The 18946-nt window shown below is 32.2% G+C and overlaps 2 protein-coding genes across 14 annotated transcripts in view; both read right to left on the bottom strand.

Annotated features, from left to right (window-relative positions):
* Window positions 1-2380, bottom strand: part of LOC105210397 (peroxisomal targeting signal 2 receptor) — a 32853-nt gene extending 30473 nt beyond the window's left edge. The window contains exon 1 of the mRNA XM_054228426.1: window positions 2321-2380. The gene's annotated coding sequence lies outside the window, so the exon portion shown is untranslated. The remainder of the gene's footprint in view (window positions 1-2320) is intronic.
* Window positions 1-18946, bottom strand: part of LOC105210401 (probable serine/threonine-protein kinase DDB_G0280133) — a 190951-nt gene that overhangs the window by 136312 nt on the left and 35693 nt on the right. For 5 of the 13 annotated variants that reach the window (XM_011181320.3, XM_011181322.3, XM_029039179.2 and 2 more), the window contains 6 exons: window positions 18612-18812; window positions 18412-18491; window positions 17004-17072; window positions 12974-13127; window positions 11588-11626; window positions 9437-10334 (listed from right to left, as the gene is read on the bottom strand). In XM_011181320.3, coding sequence (XP_011179622.1) covers window positions 10248-10334; window positions 11588-11626; window positions 12974-13127; window positions 17004-17072; window positions 18412-18491; window positions 18612-18812 — 630 coding nt within the window. In that variant the 3' untranslated portion in view covers window positions 9437-10247. Of the gene's footprint in view, window positions 1-9436; window positions 10335-11587; window positions 11627-12973; window positions 16081-17003; window positions 17073-18411; window positions 18492-18611; window positions 18813-18946 lie in introns of those variants that run through there. The other 8 variants (XM_011181321.3, XM_011181323.3, XM_011181330.3 and 5 more) reach the window with 5 other exon arrangements.

The following is an 18946-nucleotide window of genomic DNA, read 5'->3' as shown; positions in this document are numbered from 1 at the left end:
CTATTCGTGTGCAGAGATGTCCACACATGTATGTATGAATGAACTCTTAAATTAGTTACTGAAATAGTAATATGTGTGTCTCAAAAGCAGATTGCAACAATGCAAACAAACACAAGTACTTACAAGTTACTCATATATAGGGTTTATTGAAGTGCACAATGACTTTTGGTGACTATCATTACATCCTAAAAACCACAATAAACCACTAAACAATACGAATTCAAGTAACGAACCCACAATCTACAGAAAAGAGTTGTTGTGTTTATATGTATGTATGAATATGTATATGAGTATATTTGGAGTATAAACACCCTGTAGGAAAATGTGAGCATTACTTTTTTCAGTAGTTTTGTATACTTGAACTCTTTTTTTACTCCTGACAATCATCCCTTATTTTTCTGTTGTCAGATGAAGAAGATGCATAAGTATTAATATAAAAAATACAAAAAAAAATTATCTAACATACTCGTAAAACTTCTAAAAAATCAAGAATCTGAAATTAGATAGATTATTTTGAGTCAGTCCACTTATGGCCCAAACGAGTAAACCGCTACGGTTAATCCCATCGGTTTTGTAAAAGATCTTTTCGATTTTGTTTCATGGTTATTAAGCTTGAGATCGATAAATTTTATAAATAAGTAACATATCGTGCCTTCTTTGAGATCCTTCATTGAAAGGATATAAAGTTCACAAGAACTGTGGGGGAAAAAATATTGAGATTCCTTTAGATATCAGAATTAATATTTAATATTAGAACCAATAAACGAGTAAGAGTTTCTGAAAATATTGTTTCAAAAAAATCGTTTCTGACTAGAGTGGGGAAGAACGTTTTTGAAATAATCAAGACAACTTGGTCGGTATACCATGAGACTCAAACTAGTTCACACAGAAACTTTCCTCCTACAAAAGTTTTTTCAGAATCATTAAACAACTAAGGATACTTAAGTAGTTGTAGATGTTTTTGAAAATATACATGCCAAGTATTCGGTTGTCTTCGATTAAGGCATATTTCAAGATAGCATTGCCACCTATTAACAGTCATAACTTCGAAGTCGTAGAGAATTTTGTATACCTGGGAACCAGCATCAACAACACGAACAATGTCAGCCTCGAAATCCAGCGCAGAATCATACTTGCCAACAGGTGCTACTTTGGACTGAGTAGGCAATTGAAAAGTAAAGTCCTCTCGCGACGAACCAAAATCAAACAAAAGTCACTTATCATTCCCGTCCTGCTTTATGGTGCAGAAGCTTGGAAGGAGTTTTCGAGAGAAAATTTTGCGCAAGATTTATAGTCCTCAGAACATTGGCAACGTCTGCGGACGATGGAAAGATGAGCTGTATGAGTTATACGACGACATTGACATAGTTCAGCGAATAAAAAGACAATGACTACGCTGGCTAGGTCATGTTGTCCGAATGGACGAAAACACTCCAGCCGTGAAAGTGTTCGATGCAGTACCCGCCGGAGGAAGCCGAGGAAGGGGAAGGCCGTTGGAGAGACCAGGGGGAGAGCAACCTGACGCCGAACAGCGAAGGAAAGAGAGGAGTGGCGCGCTCTCATCGATTCTGCTATTACCGGCTAAACGGTTCAACGCCAATTACATACATACATTGCCACCCATTAAAAAAAGCAAAACTAGATATCCAGCTAGATAAAAAAAATATTTCTTATGCTTTATTTGGAGTAAGAAAACATTTTGCTTTCCACTGGCCTTAAGACCATCATTAATCAAAACGAAATTTTGGAGAGTTTTTGAACAGGTATCTATGTATACTATATATGAACGTTGCTTGTGATTGATCTTAACATTCACATTTCACTTCAATATTTGACTCACGCACAAAAGTGTTCAAATTCACGTAGACAATAAATACATATATACAAGTATAAACGTGCCTTAATAGACATAACGGCACTCATGTACTCATGCATAATACACACATATATCCATATATACAAGTATATAAGCGACACCTTTCTTCTATTTATTTACGCTCTTTCCTAATGACATGTGTTTGGATTAAGTAATTGTACGAAAGATATTGGAGATTGTGTGTCCACTGTAATGACAATTGAAATTGGAGCTCGACACATTTTGACCGTATTTGATTGTTTAAACGTTTATTTACTTATATGTACAATATGCAACAAGTTGTACTGAACAGGTATGCTAATTATTACCGACCGTAATGGACCCTTGAGAGGTTTTGAATAATTATTATCTCATTGTAATCCTGTCGCAATTGAAATAACGAAAAGTGTGGGCAATAACTAGCACAAAACTGCTTAATAATTATAATAATAATTTGGTACTTACTACGATTTGTACGATGGAAATCAAGATATATGGCAGTATTAAAGAAAACATCGAAAAATCTCCAAAAAAAAAAAAAACAGAGTTAAAACTTAATTTTGGTCTTTTTCTATTTTATGATTATTCGAGAGATTAGATTATGAGGAGTTTAGATATTGAATCAGATGAGGTCAGATATTGAAGAGTTCTTTAATAAGACCAATTATCGTGAGAACACTCTGGTTAATTTTTAATACTTTAGCAACACTGAAAAACAGCTTGTTATCAGCAAGGGTACGAAGAAATTAATCCAATACTCTGTCAAATCACTCATTCTCTCAGGATTATCTCCATGATAGTTTTGTTCACATAACGGTTGTTTGTAAGTCCTAAAACTGAACGAGTTAGATATAAGGTTATATATATCAAAGTGATCAGGGTGCAAAGTAAAGTCCAAATCAGGATGTCTGTCTGTCCAAAAAAATTAAGATATCTTGATGAAACTTGGCACACTTGTTTCTTGGCACCATAGGAAGGTTGAAACGGACCACCGCCACAGCCACAAATTGAGGAAAACCGAAAACACATAAAGTGCCATTAAGCCATACAGAAAGCTATGTAAATGAAATTTGGTACAAAGGATTGCACTATGGAGAAGCATATTTGGATGTAATTTTTTTTTGAAAAGTGGGCGTGGCCCCACCTCCTACTAAATTTTTTGTACATATCTCGTAATATCAACCAAGCTTTCTAGAATCGTTTCTTTTAGGTATTACCTTATACAGTCCAAAAATGGAGGAAATCGGATAATAACCACGCCCTCCTCCCATACAAAGGTTATGTTGAAAACTACTAAAAATGCTTTAATTCAGCAAGGGAAAACACCGGAAACCTTAAATTTCATTATAAAGAAGGTACAGGAGGGCTCGACCCTAATTGGTATACAAAATTTTAAGTGGGTGTGGCTCCGCCTACTTATCGGTCAAAACCATATCTCCGAAACTACTCGACCAATTTCAATAAAATTCGGTTTGTAATATTTTCCTTGCATCCCAATGATATGTATCGGTTCACAACCAAGCCTACTATCGGAACAGAACTTGGCATAAATACTGCATTTATAGTGTGGCAGCCCCTTTCAAAAAATCGCCGAAATCGGACCATAGGTTATCAAGGACATGAGGACATCGGTGCTTCTAACCTAATATTAGGGTTTCCAACTTTCAATGGATAATATGTATATGACGAATATGCGGGATTATATGTATTATGTAAAAATTAAGTGCTAATTGTAACTAATTTATACCAGTATAGCAAACTTCTTCACATTCCTCGTTACCATAATTAATATTCACTGCACTTGGCTCTGAAAAAATTCATTTTGTGCTGTAACATCTAAATTTCCAACAACTCCGGCGATCGACAGCAACAGAGGCGGGCTAATTACCGCACCGGCGCTGTTTAGGTATATTCATAAAATGTGCGCATACCAACATATGTACATAAAAAATACATAGAGACATACACACTTCTATACGTGAACTTTTTCCACAATGCACCGTATCGCCTGAGGGAGTTTATGGTGGCCAAAATGTTATTATCTAATGGATAACGTGATTTATTGGCGTGTGCAGCTTGTCTGTCATGTCTGTCCGTCTCGTGTGTCTATTTTTAAATTGAGCTTCCCTAACCCCTACTATTTCTAATTATTTTACTTAACTTGAAATTTCGCTTTCATGCCACTCATTTCGGTTAACTGTTTTTCACCTCTTTTGGCTGGTTCATGCTGTGCCCAAATTAAATTTCACAGCACTTTTTCCATGCATGCGAATCGAACGGCTACTATTGTTTATAGTTTTGCTTGAATAATCAGCAACTTTTTTCCCTTTTTTTGTGTATATGTATGTATGTATGTAATTTTTGGGCTACTTTATACACATACATAAATACAAATACGTGTTATGATCGTAAAACTTAACGTTATAAAAAGTGGAATGTATGTGTGTATGTGCATGGTATATATGAAAGTAATTTACTAATTTCTTTTAGTTTTCTTAGTAAACTACATTATTTGGCCAAATTACACACAAGCTACCGTACTACAATATTGTTTGGTATAAACCTATCAGGGAAGTCAAATGACTCTGTAAATTTACGTTATGGCCAAGGAAAAATAAATTTTGCTTTTGTGTTGAACAGTAGCTCTAGAGATCAGTTGATAATGGTAAAGTAATAAAATATATATTCACTGTAGTTTGTTATTATATACACTTACCTCAGGCACATACTTGTATCCATTGTTTTTTTGTAAATTAGTGGGCCTTGGATCTATATTTGAAGATACACTTATCTTCAGTCTAGTTACTAAGTACATGACTATTTCCATATGAGGTGAGGGTCAAAATCTCTTCTCTTCTTGATCTCTTCAAAAATAACTAGAATAACACTACGGTTGTGCATCAAACCAATATGCTTTAAGGGGTTACATGGGTTTTGTCGCATAAAAAATTACCTATTTTCAATATTTTTTTCTATGTAAAAAACTATTTATTTAATTCAAAAAATAAGAAATCGGCCAAATTTGCATGACATTTTGTTTTTTTTTTTTAATAGTTGTAATTGAAAAAAAAAAAATTAAATCCTTTGTTCAAGCACGAGTAAATTGTATCTCGAACACATATGAAAAATTTCATCAAGATCGGTTAAGTAGTTTTCGAGAACATTTGACAACCGACTTTGAAAACATGGTTCCGAGAAAAACGCGTTTAAAGTTTTGAGTAACAATAGTACTTGACTTGAAGCCCACACCTTCCAAAGGCTGTATCTCCGAAACTATTATTTGGATCGACTGGTTGTCTTGAGATTTTGTAGATATTAATATGCCAAACAAAAAATCGATTTTTGAAACCCACGAAACCCATGTAACCACTTAAGTTTATCCAGGGATGCATATGGTATGGATCCTTCTCAGAAATGATTTAACGATACCTTTAAAATATATCTATTTTGTTTTTTGAAAAAAAAAAGTATTTGTTAATTCGTCGATCTAAATTGCCCCCATTCGATATTATGCATCTATGTCACCGCTGCTTCAAATCATGGAAATATTTCTAAAATTCACTTTTTGAGATAATCTTTGACTCTTTCAGCGATTTCTCTTATGCTTGTAAAACGACCGCCCTTTATTCTTGGAAATAGGAAAAAGTCGCAAGATGTCATGTCTGGCGAATATTTTTATAGGAATAGGACTATTCCAAATACCTAGAACCTACGAAAATTAATGAAATTACCAAAATTTTTACTATATTTCTTGGTAGATTTTATGGTATTCAGAGCCTGAACGGAATCACAGGATAAACATTAAAGCTAAGACATGTAAAAGTCACCTTTTTGGACTAATTTTTTATCATTTTTCACTGGCCTCAATCAACATAGACCATTGTCATAAGGTACCTTCATAAAAACTTGTCCAACAGGGACAAATTACATGACCCATGTACGTGTCCAGTTGATTGATAATGTACTTGAAATGGTTCGAGCTCCAAAAGTTTTTTTTTTTTTTTTCATATAATTCTTTATTTATTGAATCTGCTCTTTGGAGCCTAACAATAAGTTATAAAATCTTAATTCTAATTAAAACTAGACAAGCTCAACCAATTGATTGAGTTGTTTTGGTGAAACGTTGCTCCTCAGTGTGCTGGCATATCTCTTCTTTTTAGACGTGATTGATTACAAGAATGTAATAAAGCATTAGCCAATGGGTTTGGGTGATCGCGGAGTTTGGACAAATATTTATTTCTGCTGTTCTCTACTTCTTTCTTTACCATGAGAATACCAAGATCTTTATGGATATTTTCATTACGCATATACCATGGTGAGCACGTGATTGTTCTAAGCATTTTTGATTGGAATCTCTGAATTATATCGATATTGGTTGCACAGGTCGTACCCCACAGTTGGATGCCGTACATCCAAATCGGCTTTATGACCGCGTTGTATAATAGAACTTTGTTGTCTAGGCTAAGTTTTGAATTTTTATTTAAAAGCCAATTTAAATGTGCTGCTCTTATCTTCATGCAGGTTATTTTGCTCGATATGTGTTTTCTCCACGTGAGCCTTCTATCCAAGTGAATACCAAGATATGTTACTTCAGTCGCTTGGGGTACTAAAATATTATTCATTTTAACTGCCGGACACGTTTTTGGTCTTAGAGAAAATGTAACATGCTTGCACTTCTGTTCGTTTACATTTATACGCCAGTTTGCTAGCCATTCTTCGTCAAAAATCAAATGCGCTGCTAATACTTTCGATGCTATAATTGGGCATTTGTTTCGGCTCACTAAAGCTGTGTCATCCGCAAAAGTTGATGTCAAAATATTACTAGCTGTTGGAAGATCTGCTGTATATATTATGTATAGAGTTGGCCCTAAAACACTGCCCTGAGGTACACCAGCTCTTATTGGTCGTTCTTCAGATATGAAGTCTCCTACTTTGACAGTAAACTTTCTATTTTTTAAATAAGACTCCAAAATTTTATGCATTTCGAGAGGTAAGCTTTTTTTAATCTTATATAAAAGCCCGTCATGCCACACTTTATCGAACGCCTGAGCCATATCTAGAAATATAGCAGAACAGTACTCTCTATACTCGAACGCCCTTCTGATTTCGTTAGTAATTCTATTTACTTGTTCTACAGTGCCATGTTTTGCACGAAAACCGAATTGGTGCGTTGGTATTACATTATTTTCAAGGAGGAAAGGAGACATCTTTGATAGTAACACTTTTTCAAATATTTTAGAAAGACAGGGTAGAAGACTGATTGGTCTGTATGAAGACGGCTGTGTCAAGTCTTTACCTGGTTTCTCTATCATGATGATCTGCGACTTTTTCCATGAACTTGGATAGTATCCGAAACTGAGAATAGCGTTAAAGAGCAAGGAGAGTACTGTTAAAGCAATATTTGGTAACTCAATTAGCATTTTTGGAGTAATTTTATCGTGTCCTGCCGACTTTTTAGGATTCAGCTCTTTTATGATTTTAATAATTTCAGAAGATGACGTTTGAATAGACCCAAGCGACTCGTTAGCGCTATTGGAGATGATTGGCAGCTTAAAGCTGTTCTTTGGGCAATTAGGTTGAAATACCTTTTCTAGGTGATTTGCGAAACAATTTGCCTTATCCTCGTCACTTCTTGCCCAGTTTCCACCCAAGCCTCTTATAGGCAAGTTGGAGTCGACTGGAGGCTTCATTGACTTTTGGGCTTTCCAAAGAGAATTTCCTTTGTTTGAATTTGGACACAGTTTCTTTATATAATTGTGAGTGTGGTATTCTTCCTCACGTTTAAGCGCTGTTTTTAGTTTTCGTACAGCATATTTTAGTTGCAGCTGAGTAGAAGGGGAGCGATTTAACTGCCATTCACGTCTAGCTCGCCTTTTTTCATTTACAAGCTTTTCTATTTCATTATTAGTGAGTTTTCTGCGGATAATCAGTTTATTGCTTATGTTTGGTGTTGCTATGACAGCTGCATTTGATATTACATCATTAAATTCTCTTATACCTTCATCAATATCTCTTTCTGTATCTATTTTTACATCAATATTAATGTGGCTACTCACATATTTTTTGTATTTTAACCAGTTCGTTTTTTGCTCCAAAAGTTGATCTCTATAATGAAATCGTTACACACGTTGTATGGCCCGTCTTGTTGGAACCATTTAGCACTTTTTTTATGTGGTGGGTCCCAAGCCCTACGCACAACCGCAGAAGCGGGCTTCGCCTTCTCACATGAGCTAGCCTCCAAACGGATGTCTGTTAGCTACCCAGGGGATACTTGGTCTAAAACCGGAAATCGTGAGCTGCTTGAGTCATATGCAAAAGAATCGTTCTTGGCCACTCCCAAGTAAATGGCAATCAGAAACTTTCCTCACTTGCGTGAACTTATACATATGACGATGGAACGATGAGCTGTACGATTTATATGACGACATTGACATAGTTCAGCGAATAAAAAGACAGCGGCTACGCTGGCTAGGTCATGTTGTACGGATGGAAGAAAACACTCCAGCTCTGAAAGTATTCGATGCAGTACCCGCTGGAAGCCGCGGAAGAGGACGACCTCCACTCCGGTGGAAAGACCAAGTGCAAAGTGACCTGGCTTCACTTGGTGTTTCCAGTTGGCGCCAAAAAGCAAAAAGGAGGAATGAGTGGCGCGCTCTGGTGGATTCGGCTATAATCACTTAAAGCGGTTTCTACGCCAAATATATATATATATATATATATACAGGTTTTTATAGATATTTAACCGAGCTTTCCACTTCTATGTACAATACATCTTACAGTTATATCATTACTATGGGGATTCTATAAACTTTTGGTACTTTCGAATAACCGAGAATTTTTAGGAGTCACATTTCTAAGAAGGGACTGTTAGAAAACGATCATTTTAAAGTTGTTAGATACCAAATTTCTATGAATTGAAAGAACGCACCCCTAACCATTATAAGATTACCATCGAAAAATTACATTTGCTAAAAAGAGATCTTTAAAATCTCGTAATTAATTCAATGTAAGTTTCTTGGAAATAGATTTACTTAAAAACTGCGAAGATGAAATTAGCGGTAATCAGAATTTCCATACGAGAAAACTATAAAAGATTAGTACGATCATTTTACAGACTGTTCTTGTAGTATAATGAAAGAATAACGAGATCGACTTCTCTTTATATTTTTACGAAGCGATTTTCAGTTTCAGATTAAGATTCTTCATCACGGAGTCTTTTTGATACCCTCACCTGGGAACTAATTCCTGAAAGTTGAGAGTCTAGCAATAAATATAGCCTATGTTACTCGGGGTGAATGTAGTTTTCCAATGGTTAAAGAATTTTTGAAATCGGCACAGTAGTTTATGAGTTTATTCATTTCAAACATTCATATAAATCTTTCCTCTTTATAATACTAGTATAGATTTGTGAGTCTTATAAGTCCAGCTTGGAGATCAAGAGCTTGTAATGTATTATATACAAATTTTTTATATTTTAGTGATTACGTGACGGCACTTCATCTGCTATCGCAAAGAACCAAAATTGGTCTATGTGTGGCTTTCTGGCCTACAAATCTTGATTTAAAAAAAAAAATATAGAAATTCTCCAGTCCAATGAAAATTAATTTTATTTATTTTATTAGCACTATATTTTATAAATGATTTTTGTAAATTTAAGGTTAAGTTTTATGCTTGCAAATTGCAGTGAAATGAAAAATTCACGCTCAACAAGTCAACGATACGAAATCGAACGACAACAGACCTACACGGCCACGTGAATTCTCCATTTCCATAGACTAGAAACACTCAATGTTTTTCTGAAATTTACCATGCTAAAGTTTTAATAAAATACATTCTTGAATAAAGTTAGTATTTCATTTAGATTTACGCAAATAATATATTAAACAATTCACCGATTTTGAGTTTTTTCGTTATTTTATTTTAAATAATTTTGAATCGCCTAATACACTTATTACAGTTCTTTTTTTTTATTTTTTTATTTTAAATTTTAACTTATTAATTTGTGCACAATTTCGGTTTGTATATTTCGTATTATTTTTTTTTTATTATTATAAAACTTATATTTTGCAATTGATAGAACTTTGCTATTTATATGTATGTATTCCTTACGGTTTTGTTAATGTTAGATAATTTACTTTTATAATGATTATAATGTTATAATATTAAGTATACGAAGATTCACTTATTTATTTGCTTGGATGTACTGACAATTTGTTTTTGTTTTTTTTCCAAAAAAAAAAAACATTTTCGTTATAATTGAATTATGACATTTTTTAAGGCTACCATTATTTATGTTGTTCTGTTTTATTTGGTTTTTGTTGTTGTTTGTTGTTTCGGATACATCGTTGGGCTCACTCGTATTTGAAACATATTTGGTTGACATTTATAGAACTTAGTACTCCGACGCACCCAATACACTGTACATCAAGCGATTGAAGGATGAACTCTGACGGATGGAGTCATCTTGTGAGTTTACCACCTGGAATTGTAGAAAATTGTGAAAAATAATTAGTACCAGAGTTAAAAAAAGGTTAAATAATTAAAATATATATTTTTTTATGCATCCTTATAGTTAATTCAGGAAGAGTAAAGTTAGAAAAATATTTCGAAAATGAAAACTTCGTTTTCCCGAAATTATTTCAGTAATTTCATCAATTCTCCTATATATGTAGAAGAGCGTTATCTTGGAAGAAAATCGGAACAAATCAAAGATAACTGAATTCCGAAATATTATCTAGAATTCAATTAAGTTCCATTACTGATAATCAATTCTGATGACAATAAATTTACTGCTCTGTGACTCTGTCATTTTAGGGTGTTTTCTAGCAGAAGAAGATCATTTGAGATCTTATATTAATTCGTAGTATTAAGGTTCCTTCCTCAAATACATCAGTTTCATACCACTAATTAGAGCTATGAGGTATATTTTTAGACACGATTTAATGGCAATGCCTTCAGAGTGCCCTTACTTATAGAGTATACAACACAGTTGTATAAACTTAAGAACTTATCAAGTTCGGACGCTTATAGCTTTTTCGCACAGGAGTTAATTGATCAATTAACCGCCCTTTGCTCGATTAAAACGCTGATTTAGAAGATTTACCATACAAATGAAGTTTTTCTCAGCTGATGAATCTTACCATGAAGACCAAAAATAAAACTGTATAACAGCTGATCGTTAATCGTATAGCCAGCAGAGCGAAGGGTAAAAACTGGTTTCTCAATTATAATCTTAATGTATCAAATTAAGAATCATCTTAAGAATGCTCATGAGGAAACTAAGTGTGGCTGAGAGAGTATGAAGTTTTCCAATTATTCTCTCTCAAACTACAATGGTCTCTCAATCGTTATATAATATATATTCTAATGTTAGATTTAGATAGGTCATCAATGCAAGATACATATATGTAATTAATAGAATGTCAAGATTTTATTTCAATTTATGGGTTCAATTAATATAACCATCTCTTGTTTTGGATATAAAATTAATGAACCTTTGGCTTAAAAAGATTGCAAGTATTTTCGTTTGAGGAATGTTGCGTATAAAAAGAGTATTGTTTGTTGTTAAAATATATTTCTCTATAAAACATTGCATCAAAAAAGAGATTTTCGCTAGATTTTTAGTTTTCAAAAGAACTTAATGAACTCAATGATCGATGTTTTCAAGATTAGGATTCCGAATATTACAAGGATGCTTGAGGAATTATAAAAAAATATTATGAGATTACTTACATTGTACGCCGTGTGGGGAACGGGCGTTGAGCTGGATTTCTGAAATACCGTTAAAAATAATGCAAGTTAATAAAAATTCAAGAACCTTTAAATGCTTAGACTTAAGTTTAAATGAATCTTGTGATAAGACATGAATATGATTTTAAGACAATTGATACAATAGGTGTGTTCGTTATAGGATAGCTAGTAAAGGGACGGTATAGGAAGTCAGCTAATGCTGCTGTCAACAATTTGCAGTTTGACATTTATAAATTTATTTGTAAAATACATAACCTCAAACTTCAAGAACTCAAAGTTCTGCATCACTCGAACTCTTGAATTGGCAATAGAAGTCAAATTTCATACAAATTATCTTCCGTAACACGGGAAGTTTCTATAACTCGAGTTTTTTTTGTGGATTATGGGGTTTAGAGGTAGGGAAACTGTATTTGACATTAAAAACTGTCATTTGAAAAACAGCTGATCGAAGAGAATTACTGCTGATAACTATTGAGAGCCGTCATCCTATAACGAACAGACCTTATAAAGCTAACGTTTTGTTATTTATAACTGTTATTTGTTAAGCTACAATATTTTGTAATACAATTTAATACGAAATAATTTGATGATTTTATGTACACAGATGAGAAATAATTGGCTTAAATGGATAATTTGCTTGATTGCTGTTCAATTTCAGGTTAGTTTAAATTTAGAATACAGTTATTTGTAGAAAAAAAAAATATTTCAAAAATTTCTGCCACAAAAATTGTCAGACATTACAACGATTTCCACAAAATGTAATGACTACATATATGATTACAGAAAACAAAAAAAAAGTACGAAAGTGGGATAGCTGGTGACTGACAAATGATGCGTTGCAGCGTTTTGAGCCTGCGAGCGAGAGAGCTGTCAAAAATGCTGTACACAACGACGCATGCGTTAATCGCTAATGTAATGGACAATACTTAAAATATAAATTACAACAAATTAAACATTTACAATATGAACGAAAAATGGTAATTAATGCGATGAACAGAAGATTTTCTTTTCTGCTCTAGAATATAAACAATTTGCTGAACACTTGCTATGGCAGCGGTGTCAGCACGCAGAGATAGATAGTACTTCGCTTAGCGCATCAGAGACTCACAAACGAAGCTTTGCTCTTACTTTTTTCGATTATTTTTTTTTAAATTATTTTTTGTGAGTTTTTTTTTAATATTTTTTTATTATTTTTTTTAGAAATAATTTTTGTGATTTTTTTCAATTTTTTATGAGTTTTTTTTAGACGACCACGTGCATGCATATTATGTGCTTTATGATGTACGCTGGGTGTATCAATGATCGATGATCATGGTAATCGATATTCGATGAACGATGAACGCAAGCAGCAAGTCATTACGACCTTACCTTTCCTGGAACCAATCGGTTTGGTTGGAAGACCTTTGGCTGCACGGGCACTGTCACTTCCTGTGGGGCATAACTAGTATTGCCATAACCCTCCTCCTGTATGGCTCTATAAGTTTCGCTCTTCGATGGATCAAAATGAAGAGTCTTCTTATAACTACACATTGTTGTTGTTGTGCGTATGTATATAATTTAAGATTCATTGTAATTATTTGATTTTTTTGTTGTGTTAATCCATTTAGACATTAGATTGCCATTATACCATTACATTTGTGGTAATTATGTAATCAATATGCCAGTGTTTGTTGTTTTTGTTTTTCATACAGTGGCGCAAATTGCAGTAATACCATGCCACAGTATCGTTGGCGTCCGTGGTTTATGCGAAGGTGTCATGCGGGCGCCCAATGGCACAGTTAAACAATTTTTTGTTTTTCGTTTTTTTTTGTAATTGTTATAGTTTTTCGCAGATTTCGATATCGAAATAGATAAGTTGTGGTGATGTTTCGGTTTTCAGTTGTTGTTGTTGTTGTCGTTGTTTGTTTTACAGTTTTTAATTTCATTTTTTTTTGGTTTTTATAACAATAATAACAATTTAGTTTTTGTTTTTTTTTTTTTCGTAGTGGGTTTGGAGTTCAGTCCCATTCAATATGATTTCGAGCATACATTTCGCATTTTTTGTTTTTGTATATTCATTATACATTTATATATATAAATATTTAATTTTTTTTTGTTTTTGTTTTTAGTTTTTGACATTGCAGTTGCGTAGAGAATTTGTGTATATGTGTTTTGTGTGAGAGAGAGAAAGAAAAAAACAGGATGTGCACAATACGTTAGAATTAATAGTCATTAAAATTTTGCAAACAAATTAATACAATTTTTTTATGTCTATTATGTTTGGTTTAAAAAATGAATTTAGTGGTGTATAAGATGTATAGTATGTATGTAATAATTATTGTGTATATGTAGGCATGAGCTATGTATGTGCGTATGTTTAATGTGCATGTAAAATTGATTATATAATGAGCTGTTTTATAAACCAATGGGCTATGTATTTAAGTATTTATGTATTTAAATATGCAGCAGCAACTCTTAAGCACTAATTAATAACTCATTGCAAGCAATGCATGGTAAAAATCGGTTAGTAAAACAGTCGCAATAGCATAACCGTTATTCCAATACAATTTTTTTGAACTAAAAATAAATTAAAAAAAAAAATTATACTGAAAAAAAAAATTTTTAAAATTTATATTGAAAAAAAAAAATTTTATTTAAAAAAAAAACAAAAAAAATTATATTGAAAAAAATGTTTAAAATTTATATTGAAAAAAAATACATAATTATAAAAAAAGACAAAAAAAATTTTATTTTAATTTTTAAAACATACTACTAAAAAATTTCATTATTATACGATGTTGAAGGTTTGTACATATGTATCTATGTGAGTCTTTGAGTGTGAGTACGTTCTAAAGCTTTGCTCTCTGCTCTCTGCAAAACAGTTAATAGTCTTTTCACACAGCCAAATTAATTGATCAATTAAAATGTTGATTGAGAAACCAGTTTTTGCTCTTCACACAGCCGGCTACTCCATAACCGATCAGCTGTATTAGCGTTTTTAGACAGCCAAATAAATTGATCAATTTAAATTTAAATGAAGAAACTCTTTTTTGCTATTTATACTGCCGGCTACTCGATTTACGATCAGCTGTTATACATTTTTGTTTTTGCTTTACATAAGAAGTTAGTAATTTCATCAGCTGATTATAACTTTTCAGTAGCGCCATCTACCGTCTAGTAGTATTAATGCTAGTCTTTGTCGCAGATTTACATTTGATTTTCAAGTTGATTTAAATTCAATTTAAAATAAATGGAGATTTAATTTTGTATGGCAAATCGATATTAATAAGCGTTTAAATCGAGCAGAGGCCGGTAAATTGATCAATTTGCTTCTGTCTAAAAACGCTATTAGGTCTACAACTTTGCTTCCGCCGTTTTCCAATAGATGTCTCAAGGGTCAAGCACTGGTCGATTAAATCGATTAATTCGTTTTATATCGATCTTGGACATTTGTGTCAACATTAACCCAACAAAATATTTGTAGAGATCTGTTTGCATCCCAAACTTATTCTCAACTGTCAAAATGTCACTTTTAGAGCCGAATTCTAGATATTTATTATGTATGATAAATCGATCTTAATCAGCGTTTTAATTGAGCAGAGGCCGGTTAATTGTTCAATTACCTCCTGTGTGAAAAGGCTATAACCAATGGGAAAGCAATCGCTTATTGATTACTAAAGGAATTTTGTAAACAAAAGTAGTGCAGGGAACGTTTGTGGGGAATTTTTATAAAGGGTAATATATATTAAACAAATAAATATAATAAATTTACTAGCACTTATAATTTGGTTTTATTAAATAAACAATTTAAATTGTATAAAAAATAACAAAATAATGTCCTATCTATATAATACATGCCATGTCAGGTGAAATTTTTAAAAAAGAAAAAAATAATAATACTACATTTATTGAAACAACCAATTGAAAAATATGTGCCATAACCTCACTTAAAAAATTGTTTAGTTATTTTGTTAAAAGTTGGTAAATACGTGCGTATGAAGGTATGAATGAATATCACAGGCCAATTAAAAGTTGCAAACGTTTTTTTTTTTTTCAAACGTAAATTCAGTGAAGAAAGGGGAACAGTTTACCAAAAAAAAAATAGCTAAATATTAGAATTATGTTTTTTGTGCGCTAATTCTTTCAAGTATTGTGCTCTCTGAAACTTTTGATCTTCAAATAGGGAATTTGAATTTCTCAATTTCAAATTACATTATCAGATTATCATTTTTGTATTTAGTCGTCTAGGCTTCCTGCTATTATATATGTTTCTTTTTTTTTGTTTTTTCTTTTCTATAAGTAGTAAATAGTTTTTCTATTTTTTTTTTTGTTTCAAAATTTCTGTATTTTTTGTAGCTGTTGCTGTTGTTGTTGGCGTTGCTGTTGTTCTTGCTGTTCTTTCAGTTCTCTAAGTTTTTGTTGCTCCAGTATTTTACGTTTATGTTCCAGGAAAGATAGATCGATGAAAATTCTAATATTAATTGTGCAGCTTTGTCCTTTTTTCACAAAATATTAATACATTTTGATTTTTAATTAATTAAAATTATAACGCTACTTATAACACAATTAGATCATGTGCAATAGTAATGCCTTCGGTGAAAAGGTACTTACTATAAGTATTTGTTTACGATTATTTCAATAAAATTTTGTAAGTGTGTAAGCTAAATTGCTTGGAGCCTAACATTCGCTAAAAAGATAACCTAACCTCAATTCGTCAATTAATTTTTTTAGTGCGTAATTTAAGAATTGTAATATATATGTATGTATATAAAATAAAAAGAAAGTATTTTCGGAAAATTGTTTTCACTCAAGCACAGATAGGGTTTAAGGATCACTGACACAAAGAACCACTAACGACATGCTGTAAATGATTTTGATGGTAAAATTTTATTTTTAGAACCTTATCTAGTTGTTGTTTTTTTTTCTATTGTTTTGACACACAAAAGTCCTGTTTTTAAGATCTTTTGTTATTGTGTGACACAATCGATCCTCAAATGTGTTTATCAGTGTTTACGTTGTGTCGATTATAATCAGTTGTTTTCACTTTAAGAAAAGTCATGAAATACTTGAACAAATAAAAGTGCACTAATACATACTCACAACAACAAAAGGAATAACATAAAAATATACGGGAAATAAGCAAATATAACACACACGCGCACACTTCAACTATTAGAAGTTGAACTGATAAATAAAACCATTTAAAGCACTACCAAATTTCTTTTAAAAGCGCCAAGTTCGAAATGAAGATTTATAAATCAACCAATGGAATTACCAAAAATGGATTTTATGGTAATGATTAGTTGAAAATATGCTGTGACTTTTGTGATCGATTGTTTGTTTGTTTGGATCGGTCGAACTGATAGATTGATTGACTGACTGACTGATTGTCGATTTGATTTGTAAAATTTACTTTTACCGGTCAAGTTTGGTCGGCATTGGGCGATGCAAAGGACTACTCCTTATGCGCGGACTTTCAGTACTGGCACTACAACAATAATAATCATAAGTTTTTTATAACATGGTTGTTGTAAGGCATAAATCTACACACAAACATACATACATACATACGTACAAATGAGACTCATCAAATAGTAGACATACATACAATTTTATAGTGTTTTTAAAGCGTTTTTGTGTATTCACTAGTTTTTAAAAAATACTTGTAAGGTTACTACACAAAAAATAATTGAGGAAGCACACCAACTAAGACATAAATTGAAGGCATATAATACTGAGCTGCTTCTAATATGTATATATTTAAATAATTAATTTAAGCATAATAAACTGCCGCAACACTTAAGAATTCAATGCAAAAAATTTGGTGGGGACACGCCAAAATTTTTTTCTATTATTTAATTTTTGAAATACTAGTTTAAATATACATTAGCGATAGATTTCTTTAAAAAGCTAACCAAGTTAGCCACATTTGTTTCAAAAACTTGTTTCTGTATAATGAATTTAACGCAAAACGTTTTAATAAAGCAATATAATACACAGATATGTATGTATATATTCTCAAAAATATTTCACTAAAATTTGAAATACTTTAATGAAAGCGTAAGCAGAACAATTTTCCATTTGCTAAGCGTTTAATGCTTGGAAAATGCTCGGGTATATCACAACTTTAAATTACAACGATCTACAACTACATTTACTTATTTACATATATTTAATTTTATAAAATAAAAGCACATCTATACCGTGCAACAAGTATTCGAAACTTAAACAATAATTTGAATACGTTTTTGAATTGAAACCGTCTTTCTTACATATATGTATCTGGCTTATTTAGGTCTGTGCGTAATAAATAATAATTTAATGCACACAAATCATTTAATATTCCACGGCAAATATGAATTTTGAACGAAAAGTAACTAAATAAATAAAATTCAACAGATTAATTTCTTAAAAAAATTGCAGTTGTCAAAATACACGGGTGACAACGGATGTCATGAAAGGAAGAGAGATGCCAATGTGCGGATACAGAAATATTTCTTTAAGCTTAGTTTTGTTTTAAGTTAAGTTCCGAATACTTTTTTTCATAAAATATATGTTTAGTATTTTTTTTTGCATACTCTTTTCTACATGTGCTTGCTGCACTCAATTACACGTAACTGGTTATATATAACTACATAACTCGTTATTTTGACTTAAGCTTGTTATTCTTTTAAACAATAAGCAATATGTGTGACATTTTGTACTTGTTTTTTAAAAGCTAATTTTTTCATAACTACTAATATATATGTATATATATTCTCAAATGAACGCTAACATAATTTTGTGTAATTTAATAAATGTAAAAGTGAAAAATACTTGACACTTACGGAACTGTTTGTCTGATGGTGTTCTCAATGTTGCTGTCTGAGTACAGGCCAATGGGAGAGTTGAATTGTTTATGGAATACCTGTAATTGATTTAAATAATTAGTAAGAACTATTAACGAGCGTGTTTTAATTTAAAATATTTGATTACAGTACTTAAAAATTTAATTCAATAACATTTAATATATAGTATATAGACGTACCCTGCCAGTGTCGGCTTCCTGACCAACGACCTTGTGCAACATGGTGTCGGCGACGCGTTGCTTCATCACGCTGTCATGAAAATCGTGGCCGCGATTAGCGCGCACAGCCGGATTTGGATGATACCTCAAGTATGATTCTGTGGTTGGGGCATCCTTCTTAACTTTGGCACCGGGAAGCACCAATGGAGTTGTTCGGTAGGGCTGTGGAAAATAGGAAATACATATGCTATAAAATTTGTTTATGATAAATATATATTTAATTTATACATTAAATTCAAAGCAAAACCGAAAATAAATTGATAATTGTGCAGCTTGAAAAATTTAGCATTAAGTAT

Source organism: Zeugodacus cucurbitae, chromosome 4, assembly GCF_028554725.1.
Source record: "Zeugodacus cucurbitae isolate PBARC_wt_2022May chromosome 4, idZeuCucr1.2, whole genome shotgun sequence".
NCBI classification, from domain to species: Eukaryota; Metazoa; Arthropoda; class Insecta; order Diptera; family Tephritidae; genus Zeugodacus; species Zeugodacus cucurbitae.
The sequence above is the reverse complement of the archived record's forward strand: the minus strand, read 5'-3'. Positions and strand labels throughout refer to the sequence as shown.